The sequence below is a fragment of the Marmota monax genome, unplaced genomic scaffold, assembly GCF_021218885.2.
Source record: "Marmota monax isolate L192 unplaced genomic scaffold, Marmota_monax_Labrador192_F-V1.1 WCK01_AAM20220418_F8-fsc00109, whole genome shotgun sequence".
Lineage (NCBI taxonomy): Eukaryota > Metazoa > Chordata > Mammalia > Rodentia > Sciuridae > Marmota > Marmota monax.
The window spans coordinates 2,586,561-2,604,558 of record NW_026695229.1 but is presented as its reverse complement, the minus strand read 5'-3'; the positions used below and the strand labels follow the sequence as shown (position 1 = coordinate 2,604,558).

At 53.6% G+C, this 17,998-nt stretch overlaps 1 protein-coding gene across 1 annotated transcript; it reads left to right on the top strand.

The window, feature by feature from the left end:
- The first annotated feature begins 8,329 nt into the window (after positions 1–8,329).
- Aebp1 (AE binding protein 1) lies at positions 8,330–17,982 on the top strand. Its single transcript, XM_046437876.2, has 21 exons — positions 8,330–8,911; positions 10,421–10,762; positions 11,208–11,279; positions 11,400–11,471; positions 11,575–11,688; positions 11,763–11,831; positions 12,520–12,597; positions 12,959–13,036; positions 13,115–13,168; positions 13,600–13,709; positions 13,787–13,926; positions 14,260–14,344; positions 14,440–14,584; positions 14,678–14,763; positions 15,008–15,131; positions 15,436–15,632; positions 15,724–15,903; positions 16,099–16,450; positions 16,525–16,664; positions 16,772–16,871; positions 17,124–17,982. Exons 1-21 carry the CDS (start codon positions 8,674–8,676, stop codon positions 17,738–17,740), a joined length of 3,393 nt encoding a protein of 1,130 aa, XP_046293832.1. The 5' UTR covers positions 8,330–8,673; the 3' UTR covers positions 17,741–17,982.
- Positions 17,983–17,998: the final 16 nt, after the last annotated feature.

Sequence of the window (17,998 nt, the reverse complement as noted above, 5' to 3'; positions counted from 1 at the left end):
AGCACATTCACTGACAGGAACAAGTTGGGTAGGGGTGATTGGTTACTACAAGAGGGGGATTCATTTGAACTGATTGGTTTAAGCCAAGACGGGTGTACGTGCTGAACTACATGGTTTCCCAACATGTTATCAACCACCATAAACTACTGGGAGGGTCATCTGGCATCCCAGGTATTTCCCTGTCTCATGCTGATTGGTGGCTGCTAGGGGGTTACTATGGATCCCCACTGAGTCAGGGACACCTGGCGCAGCAGGTCTCTCCTGTTATTTGTAGATAAACAACTTAGCAGGGTGGGAATGTGCCTAGGAGAGCTCTGTGGGTCTTTCCAAGGACAAAGGTCATGTCCCTTCCTTGGACAGGCTTTGCTCTGAGGTAGAGGCTGGTTTTTCATTCCCCCCTTTGTCTGGAAACTTGGGAACCAATCATAGTTCCCTCAGTTGGGGACCTATTTGGGCAGGCTTTGCTCTGAGGTAGAGGCTGGTTTTTCATAAGGAAAAAAGGAGCTGACCTTGGGGGTGGGAGAGGAGAAAAACGGGGCAATCCTAGACTTAACCCTGTCAAAGAAAGCCTGCAGTGGCTGGGCAGGACTGGTTGCCTGTGTGGTCCCTGGGTCTGAGTCCAGATGCCAGGGGCAAGAACAGATGCCTGGGGCTGAGGAATTGGAAACTTCAAGTGCAAACAACTCCTTGGAGAAGCGTGGCTGTTAGAAGAGGTCATAGCTAGAGACTAGGGGGGCATTCTGCTCCCCACCTCTCTCTCTCTCTCTCTCTCTCTCTCTCTCTCTCTTTTGTGGTGCTGGAAACTTAACCAGGGTCCTCATGCATTCTAGGCAAATACTCTACCCCTGAACTACATCCCCAGCCCTTCTGGCACCCTCACTAACAGCAGGAGCTGTGGAAATGGGATGGGTGCCTTTTAGGATCCCCTCCCTTCCTGAAGCTGGTGCCTGTTTCTTGCTTTCCTTGGCTGAGCTACGGGCTGAGTCTGCAGACAAACAGGCAAGGATATGAATACCTCACTCAGAAACTGGCTACAAACTTGCTAATGCCACCATTGATTTCTTATTCTTACACTTTCCTGGGATTTCAGCTTTCACAGTTTCCTCTTCCAAATATTGACTTTTTTTTTACACTGGTCTAAGATTTTAGCACTCTTACTAGACACAAAAGCAAGAGAATACCATATGTAACTAAGACTGTTAATTATTCCTCAGTATCTGTCTCCTTCTTTAGGGATAGAACACCTGACATTTAGTGAGCCCAGAACATCAGAAAAAGACCATACTTCCTAGCTTTCTTTGTAGCTGGGCATGGCCTGTGACAGAGTTGTGGCTAAGGCCAACGGAGTGAACATGGAGTTTTGTGTGAGCTTCTAGAAAGTGTTTGTAGAGGAAGATGTTGAACATTAATATTATTCCCTTCCCTTCTTTCTGCTGGCTAGGATGATGCAATGATGGCTGGGTCTCAAATAGCTATTTTGTACTCTTGAGAAAGAAGCTCTCTGTGGAGCTTAGGGGAACAACAAAATGGAAGGAGCTAGAATCTCTGGTGGTTGTTAGGCTACCATACCAGCTTCAGACTACTTGCCTCAATTTAGTTACGTGAGCAAGAAATATGTTTCTACCTTATTTTAGTCATTATTACATCGGATTTTCTGTCACTTAGCAAGATGGCTGATTGGGGTTCAGCTGCTTTGTAGGGCTTCTGCTCTTTTCAATCAAATCACCTTGAATAAGATGACCCAAATAGTGTGAAGGTCCCTGTTACTAGTAGTACTCAGACAGTAATCTCCCATTACTGCTTACATTGAGAGATTTTTAACTGAGAATTAAGGAAAAAGCAGTATTGGGTACATTTGAATTTGAACTTTTACAACTTTTAGTGAGGTAGAACATTTGCATGTTTCCTACTCATTTATGTTTCTCCTTTTGTGAGCTTATTTATTTATACATATTTTTTGGTGCTGGGGATTGAACCCAAGGCCTCATGCATGCTAAGCACACAGTATTCCACTGAGTCTTGGCTCACTTTTTTTTCTTTTTGAAATGCTGAGCATAGAACACAGGGCCTCATGCATGCCAGGCAAGCAGCACTCTAGATCACTTTTTAAAGGAACAATATAGTCAAATTAGTTTTAAAAAATATAAAGAAGTTTATTTAGCAGCTTTCCTTTATCAAGGCATAAGTGTCTGGATTTTTACCTGTGAATCTTTGTACCATTTTAAAAAAAATTTTTTTTAGTTGTAGATGGATACAATACCTTTATTTTATTTATTTATTTTTATGTGGTACTGAGGATTGAACCCAGTCACACATACACACACACGAGGCAAGCACTCTACCACTGAGCCACAACCCCAGCCCTGCTATTTTGTATTTTATTTAGAGATAGAATCTCACTGAGTTGCTTAGCTGAGGGGGCTTTGAACTAGTGAGCTTTCTGCCTCAGCCTCCCGAGCCTCTGGGATTATAGGTCTGTGCCATTGTGCCTGGCTACAAGAGGCTATTTCAGATGGAAGGATTACAGATTCTTTTCCAGTGTTTTGTTTGCTTTTAAAATTAAAAAAAAATTTTTTTGTAGTTGTCGATGGACCTTTATTTATTCATATGTGGTGCTGAGAATTGAACCCAGTGCCCCACACATGCCAGGCAAACATTCTACCACAGCTATGACCCGAGCCCTGCTTTTAAATTTTATCTTCAGAGTATTTTTATTATACAGAAGGCAAAAATTTTATGAAATCAAAATTCTCTATCCTTCCTTAGATAACTTCCCCCACCAAGAATATAAACACGGACTCATATTTTCTTTTACTACATTTGAGGTTTTTTTCCCCTAACCTTGATATCTTCCATCCTCTGGAGTTAATTTTGATGAAGATGTGAGGTGGGGATTAAACTATTTTTGCCACTCAACCTTGTTTTGAAGAATGCCTCCTCCTTTGTAACTTAACACTGGGCTGATTGTTACATTAAGTGGTCACATGCCCTCTTCCCAGATTTACTGACTGCAGAATTACTCATCAGTGCTGGAAGTCCGCCCCTGCCTTGCTGTGGTGACCCCCATCCCAGTGAATCTCCCCACAGCTGGGCCTGCTGTCTGCCCTGCGGTGAGTGGAAGGAATTCAGCATGGACTCTGCTCACTCAGCAGCCAGGCCTGCAGAGCCGGGACTGTGGAAAATCACATGTGGTTTTCAAGTTGTTGGAAACCAAGGAAATTGTTCTGCCAGTTGTAAGGATGGCTAGACGCTGTCTGGAAGACCCTAGTCACCACAGCTTGGGGAATCACCCATCCTTGTGGACTCCAGAAGCTGACCCTACTGATGACATCCAGGCACCTGAGCTACTGAGAAGGGGGTGTCTCTAAAGACCTCCCCCAGGGGAGGAACAAGGCCTGGTCCCTTCTCCTTTGCCCATGGGTGAACCCAGTCTCCAGGAGAAACAGTATCTAGGATCTGGGGGGCCTGCTGGCTAAGATCAGACTTCCTGCACCTTTTATTTAGTTCACACATGCACGTGCGCACATGCACACACACACACACACAAATGCATACAGTGCTACTGGACAGTGAACTGTGGAACAAGTTTCTGCATAAAGGAACCCCCAAGCTATCACTAATCATGGATTCATTCCTCTGGGGGCACAACCCTCTTTGTCTGAGCTGTGCCACATGGGCCCAGGAGGCCTCAGACTCAGGTTGGGAGGATCTGCTCCTAGGCCTTGGAAGCCTCCTGTCCCTGTGTTCTGTGGGTTCCCAGATAGAACACAGGCCCTCTGGAGCCTGCTGGCAGGTGAGTTTAGGTCCCCTGTCAAGCTGAGGCCCTAGTGAGGCTCATGGCTCATGTGGCATTCAGGGGCTGAGGCATGGGTCTCAGCAGGAGGGAGGCTGGAGGGAGGCTGCTGTGGCCCTGTTGCATGATGGCCCCACAGGGTGAAGCCCATGTGGAAGGAGTGTTTGGTTCAGCCTCAGAGGGATTAATTTGGACCTTCATTATCACATACATGAGGTGTCCTGAACAAGTCACTTCTCAGGGTCTCAGTTTTCTGAGAAATGGGGAAATGCACATACTTAGCAAGTATTAGGTCACTGTGCTACCTGCGATGCCCTGAAGGGCCTGGGGACAGAATTTGCCTGCCTGAGCTTCCCCTCCTCCTTCCCCCAAGGAGTTCAGGGTCCTTACCTATGCCCTCTGTGTCTAGGCATTTGAATTGCTGACTTTGTATGCCTCAGGCCCCATCCAGCCTTAGCTTTTTGAAGGGAGGTTACCTATCAATGATTGCTGGACCTCTGGACCACCCTCAGACCTACACCTTGTTGAAAGTTCCATAGATACCCTGAGTGAACCAAAGAAACACTGATAGGAACACACCTTTGAGGTGTTTATGGTGCCCTGGAAACTAGAGGGCACTGAACTGGTGCGGGGTGTGGGGGCTCAGGGTGGCCTGGTAGGTTGAGGAATAGTGGTCTATCCTGTTCACCCCATATGTGGAGCCACAGAGAAGTGGGGCAAGTGACATCTCATCAGTCCTCTCTTGAAATGGTGCTGCAGGTCCTGCCAAGATGGCTAAGGGTGTCTTTTCACAAACTCAGGGAAGCTGACAAGTGTACTTGGGTACAGAGTATGTTGCATGGACTTCTGCTGAGACCTTTAGACTTTCCCAGTTCCTTGAGAGGGAGCTGCAGCACATACCTCCCACTCTTATTTTATTTTAAAAAATATTTTTTAGTTGTCAATGGACCTTTATTTTATTTATCTATATGTGGTGCTGAGAATCAAACCCAGTACCTCACACATGCTAGGCAAGTGCTCTTCCACTAACCTGCAACCCCAGTCCACGTGTCTCCCACTCTTGTGGGATCAGAAGTGTATCTTCAAAGAGAGGCTACCCAGGTCTTGGGGTCCTCCTTCAGGAGTCACAGTATTCTCTGAACAAGAAGAATTGAATGAGGGCTAGTGGAAACTGTATGGTCACAAAGTGAATAAGATGGCACTCTTAAGTCCAGAGGGGAGGAGAAGAGATGGGTCAGATCACCAACATGCAGGGTCAGGACTGACCCTCATGCCTCCCAAGTACAGATAGACCAGTGTTGCCTCTAGGCCCAAACTGTACCTGCCACAAAACTATCCAAAGGAATGGGACCTTCCTGTGAAGACCTCCCCCAACATAGCCTGAGGGAACAGAGACCTTATTTAAAGTCATAGCCTGCAAATTGGATGCAGACCAGTGGGAGAAAGCAGGAAACCAGGGCTTTGTTCTCACAGCCCGGCTCTGGCCCCTCCCTCCCACTGCTGGCCCATCAACTAGTTAAACTCAGTCTAACTCAAAGCTTCGATTTCTCATCCTGTTGGCAGCATCTCCTGTCCCCACCCCAAAGGCTTGATCCCAGAAAGTTCCCTGGGTGAGGAGGGGGCCCTTACTTCTAGGAGGAGAGGTGTTACTGTAAAGGGCAAAGAGGCCTTGGTGCGCCCCCCTCCCTGTGTGACACTCTGCATGGCACCACTCCTCCTCTGTGGCCTTGCCCCTGACAACTTGAGGTGTCCCTGGCCTGACCTCTCTCTCCCTCTCCTGGGGCTTCCCCTAGCAGGGAATCTTCCTGGCAGGGTTCTTTCTTAAGGGTCCTCAGAGGTGCACTCTTGGCCCACAAGCTTCCCAGGACATACTCACCGGCTGAAGCCCACTTTCTCTCTGCTCTTTCCTCCTCTGCTTTAGGCCTCCACCCTCAGAGTTCCTTGGCTCTTCCACAGCTCTGCTTCTCACTGTGTAGCAACAAGGGAGAGGGTGGCCTTCCCCTTTTCAGGCCAGCCCAGTCCTGCTGTGAGAAGCAGGAGGGAGGGGGAATGGGGTGAAAGGTCACCTGGGTCTCTAGCTGACTCCCCCCAAGGTAGCTCAGGAAAATCCTTGGATGTAGATAAAGACGCTCTGAGGTGTGGCAGGGGCTGGGACTCTGAAGCCCCTTAGTGCTCAAGGTCACGGAGAACAGGAGCCTCCCACTTTCTAGATTGGTTTTGGCTGTGCCTTTGGGAAGCTTGGCATATGCTCCTCAGCAGAGAGAGAAGATTCCTCACAGGCTCCCTGATTGATCTCCCTATCCCAGACAGAGCCCCAGAGACCGCCTGGGGGCAGATCTTTAAGCTTAGCAGGGGTCCCAAGGGGAGGAACTTCAGCCTTGCTTGGAGAGAAGTTGCCCTCTCCTGCCCAGTTAGAGGCCCTCAAACCCTTAGTCCTCCTGGACACAGAGGGTCCAGCTCCCCATGGTGGTGGTGGCGGGGCTTCTGTTCAAATTCATGTTGGTGATTCACTGCAGCTAAGGGAAAGGGCTCTTTATAGTTCTTTTTTGTTTTTCTAAATGGCTTCTATTTTCCCTGGCAGAAGATGTCAGGCTCAAATTCAATTCATGTGTGAGCCATTCCCAGAGAAGTGACATTCCAAAGCCCCTCACCCAGCCTTGGGCCTCCAGCATGACACACTCGACCTGGAGCAGCAGAGCAAATTCCCAGAAGCAGTTTTGAGAATGATGAGTCAGAGGTTTGCAGGGGACAGTGGTTGATGAGAGCTTGCTTCACACTTGCTGCCACTAGGACCAGGCTGGGGCCATTAGGGCAGGCAGAGGCCTGGCTGTGAGGGGCTATTTTGAGAGCCCAGGGGCTGGGGACCATGCTGGTCTCCAGGGGAAATCAGGAGCCAAGAGCCAGTAGGGTGTGAATACTGAACACATGTGCTAGGTATGGCACATGCATGATCCACACATAGTAGTAGTGATGAGTACTGTTGAGGTCACTTTCAGAGATCAGAGGGCCAGGAAGGCAGAGCCAGGGTTGACTTCAGGGACCAGCTCTTGACTGTGCCCCTGCTTTCTTAAGGAGAGCCAGTGGGAAAGCAGAGGGAAGGCCTTGGAGGACTCTCCCACTCCTGGTGAGTCCTGTTGGTGCTCAGCTCAGCAGCCCCACTGGGATGTGCCTGGCTGCTGCTGTCTGCTCAGGCTGGCCCAGGGCACATCAGGACCCAGGTGCTTCCTGACTTGCTTTTTCTCTCTATGTACATACGAAGTCCAAACTCAACTCTTAATATTTCCAGGGCTCCTGGGTGTTCCTATAGGACTACATTACTAGGGTCAAACTCTTACAACATTGGATTAAGGTTGCTGGCTACTGCTCTCCTTGACTTTTGGCTACAAGTGTGCTTTGTCTTGCTTCCTTATTCCTTCAAGGGTGAATTGAATTCCTTATTCCTTCAGCGGTAGAAGCCATGCCCTTAGCTGTGATAGCCATTTTGGGCCAGTCAATATTTGCTCTTCTAGAAGCTAAACACCAAGGCACATGTGGTAAATCTCCCTCTACTGGCACCATGATGGACACCACTGATGGATCCTGATGCCCTGATACCCAATCTATGTGCCCTTGAGTTCTTGTGGTACCTGGAGCCATTAGAAACATATTTAATTAATTAATTAATTTTGCAGTATTGGTGATTGAACCCAGGGGCATTCCATCATGAGCTACATCCCCAGCCTTTTTTATTTTTGAGACAGCGTCTTAATTTGCTCAGGATGGCCTTGAACTAGTGACCTTCCTGTCTCAGCCTCTCCAATAGCTGGGAATACAGGAGGATGCCCAATGCCTGGTGTAAATTCAAAAAACAAAAAACACAGGTATTGGTAAGGGGAAGAAATGAAATGGTAATTTGTCCATGTTTAGACCTGGGGTGATGCCTCTGTCTGAGGCATCTACCCAAAACAGAGCAGTTGCTGCTGAGAGCAGTTTTGTACTGCCCCAGGCTAGAAAGTGAATTCTCAATGTGCTGTTCTTCCTATAAGCACAGGGATTGGTCCTGCACAAACCTGGTGAGGTTGGCGGGACGAGTGCGGGAAGTTGACACTGGGTTGCTGCAGGTGACATTTCGAAGAGCCCTCCGGCAAACGCTTCACAGAGTGGAAAGGATGGGGTGACCAGAACCCTCACGACCCGTAGTTCCCAGGCACCTCTGGCAGACTTGGCGAGTGCTAAGATCAAAGTGGGGTAGAGGCATTGGCTTCGTCAGATACTTACCCCCAGACCGTACCTTTTCTTCTCCTAGGCCCTTCATCCCCCCCAGTCGTCCCTGCCACCCAGACCCTCAGATCCTCGGTGCTGGGCTCCGGCCTCCAACGGGACAGCGCTGGTAGTCCGCGCATTGGGAACTGCCAAGAGCGCGGCGCCCTAACTGCTCCACCCCCCCATCCCCGCCCCCGCAGCCCCTCGGTCGGTGCCGGACTCCTCCTTCGCCTCCTCCTCCCTCGGGGGGTGGGGAGCCCGCTCCGGAAGCCCCGGCGCCCCCGCCCCGGCCGCAGCTAGCATTTTGGAGGGCGGTCCGCGCGGGAGCGCGCCACGCGGGGCTGGAGTGCCCAGTCGCCGCCAGAGCTTTGGAGCGCCCCCGACCACCCCCAAGCCGCATCAGCCTCAGAGCCCGCCGAACTTCTCTCCAGACCTCCCCTCACCTCGGAAACGCTTTCCCACCCTCTTCCAGATCCCCTTGCTCCCGTGCCACCCACACCCCTTCCCAGAATCCCCTACCCCGCACTTTTCTGCACCCCTTTCCGGAGGATCCCCGCCCCGCCCCAGTTCTCAGAACCCCTCTCCCGCCCCTGCCCCCAGCGCCCCTGCCCCACACCCCCACACCCCGTGCCGCGGCCATGGCAGTGCGTACCGTGCCCCTGCTCGGCTGCCTTCTGGCACTGCTAGCACTCTGTCCTGGGGGGCACTCACAGACGGTGCTGACCGACGACGAGATCGAGGAGTTCCTCGAAGGCTTCCTGTCAGAGCTGGAGCCCGAACCTCGGGAGGACGACGTGGAGGTCCCGCCGCCTCCCAAACCCACCCAGCGCGCCCGCAAAGCCAAGCCAGGGGGCAAGCTGGGGGCGGGTGCAGAAGGTGAGAGCCTGGGGCCGGGGCGACCCGTGGGGGGATTGGCACCTTAGGTGAGCATGAAAGGACTTGAAGGGCCTGGCTCCTCCCCAGACTGTTCATGGTGAGGACTTGCAACCGCGCCTGTTGGGACGCTGTGCCAGACGAGGGCAGTGCTGGCGCGGAGCCCTGGGACCTGAAGGCACATCCAGCACAGGGTGGTAGGGCCGCTTTGGGGAGCCAGTGGATACAATTGTTCTAATAGCTCATCCCCCCCAGGCCCCAAGAGGGTTTAGGCTAGGCTAGGGAACTGTCATCACCCAGCTGTCCTTCCTGACAGGCCTTCTCTTCAGGCCACACCCCCACCCCCACCCCACGCCTGCACTTGCCCACCTACCCCAAGAGTGCACAGGTATGGGGAGGGGCTGCTGAAGACCTATAGCCCACGGCCATAGGTGGAAGTGGGCAATCCTGGATTATTATGAGAATTACATGAGGTGATGCATCACCAAGGCATGTAACCCAAGGTTTCTTATATAATCAGTTGTCAATAAATCTTGGCTGTTTCCCGTGGCTCTCTGGAGGGTGGCAAAAGATCTTATGATCTCTCTCCCAGGAGACTCTAAGGCACCATTCATCGTTCTTGAGGTCAGCAGATTCCTCCTCCTGCTCCCTGTAGCCCCAGCTGTAGATCTTTCCTGACTCTCCTTGTACAACTCACCTCCCGGCACCTTCAGCAGCCCAGGCTTGCTGTCTAGGGTTTTGGAATATCGCTGGAACTGGCCTTCTCCTGGTTGTTTTGTAACTTTCCTGTATTTCAGCCAAACTGCCCTCGTGTCTCCCATCCACCATTAAACTCACAGCAGCATTTGCAGCTCCTGCTAATGCATCCTGGGAGGATTCCCATGGGGCAGCCTCACCTGGGGCACCTGCTCCCAGACTCCCTGAGATGACCCGGCAGCCAGAAGATCCTAGACTATTCCTCTGTCCCCTGTGTGGCCCTCAGGTCCCCAACCCATCCAAGATCTCTTACTTTTTCTTCTTTTGGGGGCCTCAGGACCCACCAAGTGTGCCTTTTCTTTGAAGTTTCTTTGTCTTTGCAGGGAGACCCCAGGTCCATGTCCTTCAATTTGTATGATAGTTACAGGGATGACTGTTGCTTCTTCAGGCCTGCATGATTTAGTCACCTCTCTGTCCCTTCCATGTCCAGCACAGAATGGTACTCCATGACTGATAAAGGGACATTTGGTGAAGGAGTGGATTGTGGAGGGCTCCTCTTGAGGTTTTGGCAGGTGTAGGCCTCTCCCTGGATCTGAGTGTCACACACTTAGGCTTTAGAGAGTCTGAGATATGATGGTGACAATCCCAGACTCACAGATAGAAAGCTGGGGCTCAAATACTAGGTCTGTCACAGTGTTTAACCTCTTAGTTTCCTGAACTGCTCTGGGGACTGATAAGAGCCTCTGTACCCAAGTTGTGGGCATCCTGAGGGGCCACACGGAGACAGAGTGGGCTCTAAATCTTAATCTTGGACAGTACCTCCAGAAAAGGCTAAAGACAAAGGGAAGAAAGGGAAGAAGGACAAAGGCCCAAAGGCAACCAAGCAGCCCCTGGAGGGGTCCCCGAGGCCTCCCAAGAAGGGGAAGGAAAAGCCACCCAAGACCACTAAGAAGCCCAAGGAGAAGCCACCCAAGGCCACAAAGAAACCCAAGGAGAAGCCACCCAAGGCCACCAAGAAGCCCAAGGAGAAGCCACCCAAGGCCACCAAAAGGCCCCCGACCGGGAAGAGACTCCCCACTCCAGCCCCCGTGGAAACCTTGGAGTGGCCACTGCCCCCACCCCCCAACACCGACCCTGGGGAGCCACCTCAGGAGGGAGGTTTGTGCCAGGTTTCTCTGGGGTTATGGGGCTCTGACCTCTATTAGAGGCTGGGAATGGGGAGGGTAGGTCCCTGGAACTCTTCTCCCTACAAAGAAAGTAGGATTTGGGGCTTCATTTTTTTATCATGAACTTGGCAATTTGACCAATGAGTTTCCTCAGAGCTCTAGCCTTTCCTGGGTAGGAAGAGGGCTTGGTAGCTTGGGGATGGGGATCTCTGTCCCCAGCTGTATGAACTTTCAGGATTCTTTCCTGTCTTCCTTGGTGTCAATAGCCAGCCCAGCTCTCTGACTTCAGGGTTGCTAGCAGGGTACAGGAGTGCTCACTCCAAGGAGTGTGGGCTTAGCAGTATGTCCACAGGGCCTGTGATGGCTGGTGGCCTTAGGCTGTCAGGGTGGTTAGGACAGGCCCCCATCCACCTGCTCCTGGGGCATCTGTGTTGCAGGAGAAGCCTTCCCAAATACCTGGCAGGGTCAAGGAGAGGAGATCCATGTAGAGGCCGGAGAGCACCAGCCTGGTGAGTGGCTGTCATCCTTCTGGCCTCGGGGTGACAAACCACCTTGGCTTGCTGCACTTGAGGGGTTTCCCAGAGTGGGCTTGGGTGGGGTTTTTAGTAGCCACTGGCATCTTCCTTTAGTGCCTGAGGAGGAGACTGAGGTGCCCACTCTGGACTACAATGACCAGATAGAAAGGGAGGACTACGAGGACTGTGAGTAGGCCGCTGTCCCAGTGGCTCAGACCTGGCCTGGGTAATGGTGGCCCTACCTGAGGACTCGTCTCAGCAGGGCAAATCAGATTCTGCCTCCCCTCAGTTGAGTACATCCGGCGCCAGAAGCAGCCTAGGCCACCACCCATCAGGAGGAGGCTCTGGCCAGAGCGCCCAAAGGAGAAGGTTGAGGAGCCAGAAGAGAGGAAGGAGATAACTGGTAGGATGGGGGGCAGAAGGGGAAAAGGTGCAGGGGAGGGACTCTGGCCTACCCCCAACTCCACACCTCCACAGAGCCACCTCCAAAGCCTGTGCTGCCCCCTGACTACGGGGATGGCTTCGTGATCCCTAACTATGATGACAGTGAGTATCCAGTGTCCTAGAGTCTGAGGGATGTAGGTGAGTGGACACATGGGGCCAGGAATCTGGCCAGGGACTGGGCGTTCCCTGCCTGCTTTCCTGGCTCCTGACTTTGCCTTTATCCCCTCAGGGGTGTCCCTAGGCCTTTCAATTCCATGCATGCCCAGCCCTCCCTGTCCTGTGCTCTAGTCTCCTTCCTCCCAGCTCCTTGCTACCTTTCCTGAGGGTCACCTTGCTCCAGCTCATCATCCCCAGTGCTTGTGGCACCTGCAGATTCCCTTTCTCCTGGGCTATGGGTTTGAGCAGGTCCTTATTCTTTTCCTGCCTCCAGATCCCTGTCAGTTCCTCCAACCCTCTCTCTAGCTCAGTCCTCACGGTTCCATAGGGTGCCAGCTGCCACTCAGGCATGTCATCTGCCCTGGTACCACTCTCTGCCCAGTCTTGATTCCTTCTTGCCTCAGGCCAAACTGCCTTGTGGGACCAAGTTGGGGACCTCAGCAGGGTCTTGTTTGTCCCACCTGATGCCCCACCCTCTCATAGGAGGACCCCTCTCCTCTTCTTAGCCTGTCCCCGAGATCCCTACCTCCCTCCCCTCCTGCCCAGTCCTGCTTTGTGGACTCCTGTGAACCCAGGAACCAAGGCCCCCAGAGCAGGATCAGAGCTGCCGCAGCCAAGCTCTCTCTCCCCACAGTGGACTATTACTTCCTGCCTCCTCCGCCACAGAAGCCCCATGTTGAGTTGGAAACAGATGAAGAGAAGGAAGAGCTAAGTGAGTGGGACCAGGGCCACCCCCTACGGCCAGCTCTGCCTGCCAGACCTCCTCCTCATGTGCCCTAGCTCAGCCTGACCCCCCATATGCCCTTGCTTAGCTTCTTCCATGAGTCCAAGCTCATCCTGACTTCCCAAATGCTCTAGCTAAGCTTCACCATATGTCTTAGCTCATCCTGACCCCCCATATACCCTAACTTAGCCTGACCAACCTCCAAGTACCCCAGCTCAACCTGCCCACCTACTATATGTCCCAACTCAGCCATTTCGCAGCTTAGTCTGTTACTCACACGTCCCAGCTCAGTCTGACCACACCCATGCTGAGGCCCAGGATGACAGACCTCTTACCTTGCATCCTCCAGAGAAACCCAAAAAGGGCAGCAGCCCCAAGGAGGAAACAGAGGACAAGTGGGCTGTGGAAAAGGGCAAGGACCAAAAAGGTGTGTGGCTGGTCCCCATGGGGCATCTTGACTCTTGTTGCCTTGGGCCTTTGGATCTAGCTCCTCCCTTGTCCACAGGTCCCCGAAAGGGCGAGGAGCTGGAAGAGGAGTGGGCTCCAGTGGAGAAAATCAGTGAGTGGGGATGGGTAGGGATAGGACAAAAACTAGCTCAAGACCATACACCAAATAAAATTGCAGCTGGGGCAGGGTAGGGAGTGAGGAGGGCCTTGGGTGAAAATCAAGGCCTCCAGCTGCCTTTACAGGTGGGCATCCTTGTGGGGGCCAGTGTGCAGATGACCTCATCATCTGGGTGAAGTCATGACTGGCAGGGCTCTGCACGGGATTTAATGTGAGTCCTGGGTTCCTGAGAGCTGGGCACCATCAGCATGTTCTTTCTCCAGATAGGGCAGCTGTGGCCCAAGCAGAGGAAGCAGAGCCACAAGCTGCCACAGCCTCCAATTAGCATCTCTGATTTGAGGGGAATGGGCTGTAGGCCCTGTAGCTCTGGGCTGGTGGAGGGAGATCTGAGCCCCTAGCCATCAGCCTGGGGTGTGTGTCCTCAGAGTGCCCGCCCATTGGGATGGAGTCGCACCGCGTTGAGGACAACCAGATCCGCGCCTCCTCCATGCTGCGCCATGGCCTAGGGGCACAGCGTGGCCGGCTCAACATGCAGGTGGGTGAGTGGTTGGCCCATCCCCTAGCAGGCAAAGGGCTCTTCCACCCATGCTCAGCACCTACTATTCTGGACAGGCTGGTGCCAATGAGGATGACTACTATGATGGGGCATGGTGTGCTGAGGATGACTCACAGACCCAGTGGATTGAGGTGGACACCAGGAGGACTACTCGGTTCACTGGCGTCATCACCCAGGGCCGAGACTCCAGCATTCAGTACGTGGCTGGGCTCTTGGGAAGTTGGCAAGGTTTGGAGTCCCATTTGGGACATTTCAGTCAGCCCTTGAGCTGGTCCAGAAAAGCCAGTAAAATCCATGAGTGGCCAGCCTTGCCCCTGACCCTCAGCCATAGTAGTTAGCCCCTGAGTTCAGATGAGCATGAGGTCAGGGACAAACTACCACCCATAGCCATGGACAGGCACAGGACCTGGTACCTGATGCCTGAGTAAAACTCCATAGCCCTGCTGGTTCAGAAAGGGGGATTAGGTCACCTGGGGCCTGGGGCCTGGTGCAGGAGAGAAGCCTTGCCCTGACAACATCTTCTCCACAGTGACGACTTTGTGACCACTTTCTTCGTGGGCTTCAGCAATGACAGCCAGACATGGATGATGTACACCAATGGCTATGAGGAAATGGTAGGCACCTGAACCCTGTGCTGTTTCTGTTGTGTGGGCCAGAGTGGGCTCTCAGAAGGGGTAGGAGTGCTATTCTGAGGCCTGTCCCTCCCCAGATCTTCCACGGGAATGTGGACAAGGACACACCTGTGCTGAGTGAGCTTCCAGAGCCAGTGGTGGCCCGATTCATCCGGATCTACCCACTTACCTGGAATGGCAGCCTGTGCATGCGCTTGGAAGTGCTGGGCTGCCCCGTGACTCGTGAGTATGGAGGGGCTGGCCAGGGGTTGGGGTGGCTGGAGTTGATCTGTGGGTGAGTCAACATCAAGATCCCGACTGCCTACCCCTCTGCAGCTGTCCACAGCTACTATGCACAGAATGAGGTGGTGGCGACTGATGACCTGGACTTCCGGCACCACAGCTACAAGGACATGCGCCAGGTTAGAAGCCTGTGTCCCATGCCAGGGTGGGCCCTTTGCAGGGGTGACTGGAACTCATACCTAGCCCAGTCCTGCTGATTCAGGGGCCCAGCCTCCCTTAGAGGGATGTTGATTGCCCCTTGACTTAGGAAGGCTAGAACCTGTGGGCCACCTGAGAGGGGCTGGGTTTAGCTATCCATCCCATAAAACAGATCAGGACAGAAGAAGAGGCATGGTCAGTGATGTGGTGCCCTCTCCCTGCCAGCTGATGAAGGTGGTGAATGAAGAATGCCCCACCATCACCCGCACATACAGCCTGGGAAAGAGCTCACGAGGGCTCAAGATATATGCCATGGAGATCTCGGACAACCCTGGGGATCATGAGCTGGGTGAGGGCCTGAGGGCATCATTCTGCTAGCCCTGGCTGCCTGGCCCTGAGCTACTTGGCTCAGCTTCCACTCCACAGAGGATCAGAGGCAAGACCCTGGCACTGCAGCAGGGCCTGTGCAGTTGCTATGTGGAGTTCACCACCTCCTGCTTGCTCCTGGAGTCCCTCTGGGGATCCAGGCCTGTCTTGCTGGGCACCATAAACCTCAGCTGCTCCCTGCCCCCTGTCCCCTGGAGTCTGGGCCCTTTCTCAAACGCCCTGGGCCTCGTGAGACTGAGTGCTTGCTGTGGCTCCTGCCCTTTCAGGGGAGCCCGAGTTCCGCTACACAGCTGGAATCCATGGCAACGAGGTGCTGGGCCGAGAGCTACTGCTGTTGCTCATGCAGTACCTGTGCCGAGAGTACCGTGATGGGAACCCCCGTGTGCGCAACCTGGTGCAGGACACTCGCATCCACCTGGTGCCCTCACTGAACCCTGATGGTTATGAAGTGGCTGCACAGATGGTAGGTGGGACCTGGGGCTGGCCAGGGAAGGGTGGGGGTTGGGGGATGAGCAGCTGAAGAGGCCAAAGCTGACCCTGTTGACTTCTCACAGGGCTCAGAGTTTGGGAACTGGGCACTGGGGTTGTGGACCGAGGAAGGCTTTGACATCTTTGAGGACTTTCCGGATCTAAACTCTGTGCTCTGGGGAGCTGAGGAGAGGAAGTGGGTCCCCTACCGGGTCCCCAACAATAACCTGCCCATCCCTGAGCGCTACCTGTCTCCAGATGCCACGGTGAGGAATTAACCCTGAAAATCTGGGCTGGGGAGTAGGAAAGTGGCTTAACCTCAGGTGCTAAGATTTAGGGGCTGGGAGAGAGTCAGAGGGACATAACAGGATGAGAAAAGTGAGCCACTGTCATGAGCATCTATGGAGGATGGAGGGGGTATGATGATGGGAGCCTTGGCCTCTTGTGCTGGCCACCCCCAGGTATCCACGGAGGTCAGAGCCATCATTGCCTGGATGGAGAAGAACCCCTTTGTGCTCGGAGCAAATCTGAATGGTGGTGAGCGGCTCGTATCCTACCCCTATGATATGGCCCGCACACCCAGCCAGGAGCAGCTGCTAGCTGCAGCCATGGCAGCTGCCCGTGGAGAGGATGATGAAGAGGCATCTGAGGCTCAGGAGACCCCAGACCATGCCATCTTCCGCTGGCTGGCCATCTCCTTTGCCTCTGCTCACCTCACCATGACAGAGCCCTACCGAGGAGGCTGTCAGGCCCAGGACTACACCAACGGCATGGGCATTGTCAACGGGGCCAAGTGGAATCCGCGGTCAGGGAGTGAGTCAGCCTGGGACGGGCTGTGGTGGGGAACAGCCCAAGGAGAGGCTGACTAATTCTATCTGTCCGTCCAGCTATCAATGACTTCAGTTACCTGCATACCAACTGCCTGGAGCTCTCTATCTACCTGGGCTGTGATAAATTCCCCCATGAAAGTGAGCTGCCCCGGGAGTGGGAAAACAACAAGGAGGCGTTGCTCACCTTCATGGAGCAGGTAGGGCAGTCTGGGCTGCATGTGGAGAGAAGGGTGAAGTCTGGGACAGGGTCCTCAAAATAGGGTCTCCATGTGGTCCCCCAGCCTCATCTCCCTCCTTCCCACAGGTGCATCGTGGCATCAAAGGTGTAGTGACAGATGAACAAAGCATTCCCATTGCCAATGCCACCATCTCTGTGAATGGCATCAACCATGGCGTGAAGACAGGTACCTTGTGTGCATACCTTTACCCACCTTCCCCAGGTGGAGTCTATCTTGTCCTCCCCAAGTACCCACAACAAAGGGAGACACATCTGTGAGGCAAGATGGCCTGCTCTGCAGGACTCAGCCAGAGAAAGGCCTGGCCACAGGAAGAACAGGGACTAGTGGGCACCTAGAAGAGGTTGGGGCTGGGAAGCTCAGAGGGGAAGGGTGGAGCTAAAGAGGCTCTGGGACAGCCAGCTTGTCTTTCCTGTGTAGCAAGTGGTGGTGATTACTGGCGCATTTTGAACCCGGGTGAGTATCGAGTGACAGCCCATGCAGAGGGTTATACCTCCAGTTCCAAGACCTGCAATGTGGACTATGACATTGGGGCCACCCAGTGCAACTTCATCCTGGCTCGCTCCAACTGGAAACGCATTCGGGAGATCATGGCCATGAATGGGAACCGGCCCATTCTGCGTGTTGACCCGTTACGCCCCATGACCCCTCAGCAGCGCCGCCTGCAGCAGCGCCGCCTACAGTACCGCCTGCGAATGCGAGAGCGGATGCGACTGCGTCGCCTCAATACCACTGTGGGTCCCACCACTACTCCAACCCCTGTCCCCAGCCCCACTGCTGCTCCCACCCCAGGCACTACCTGGGGACCCTGGGGCCTTCTACCTACAACCACTGCAGGTTGGGAGGAATCGGAAACCGAGACCTACACGGAGGTAGTAACAGAGTTTGGGACAGAGTTTGGAACAGAGTTTGGGACTGAGTTGGAGCCCGAAGAGGAGGGGGAAGAGGGGGAAGAGGAGGAAGAGGAGATAGCTACTGGCCCTGCGTTCCCCTTCACAACAGTGGAGACCTACACGGTGAACTTTGGAGACTTCTGAGACCAGGGTCTCATCACCACCTGGCCCAGCTCAAGCTACAGCAACACTTCCCAAGCCTGTGCCCACAGACACACCCATCAGCACATGGAAGGCCCCTCGTGCAGGTCCTGCAGGGGACACAAAGGAGACAAGGACCCAAGAGCCAGTGTCTGTGCAGAGATTCCTGCCCTGCCTGCCAGCCTTCAGGGAGAGGCAGGGAGACACCCAAGGTCACACCAATAAAACAAGCTCATGGCACTGACCATTGCTGTTCTGACC

Coding starts and splice junctions, on each gene's coding strand:
- Aebp1 (XM_046437876.2), top strand. CDS start 8,674: ATGGCAGTGCGTACCGTGCCCCTGCTCGGCTGCCTTCTGGCACTGCTA. Junction 11,832..12,519: donor GATCCCTAACTATGATGACA/GTGAGTATCCAG, acceptor CTCTCCCCACAG/TGGACTATTACTTCCTGCCT. Junction 16,665..16,771: donor TGCTCACCTTCATGGAGCAG/GTAGGGCAGTCT, acceptor TCCTTCCCACAG/GTGCATCGTGGCATCAAAGG.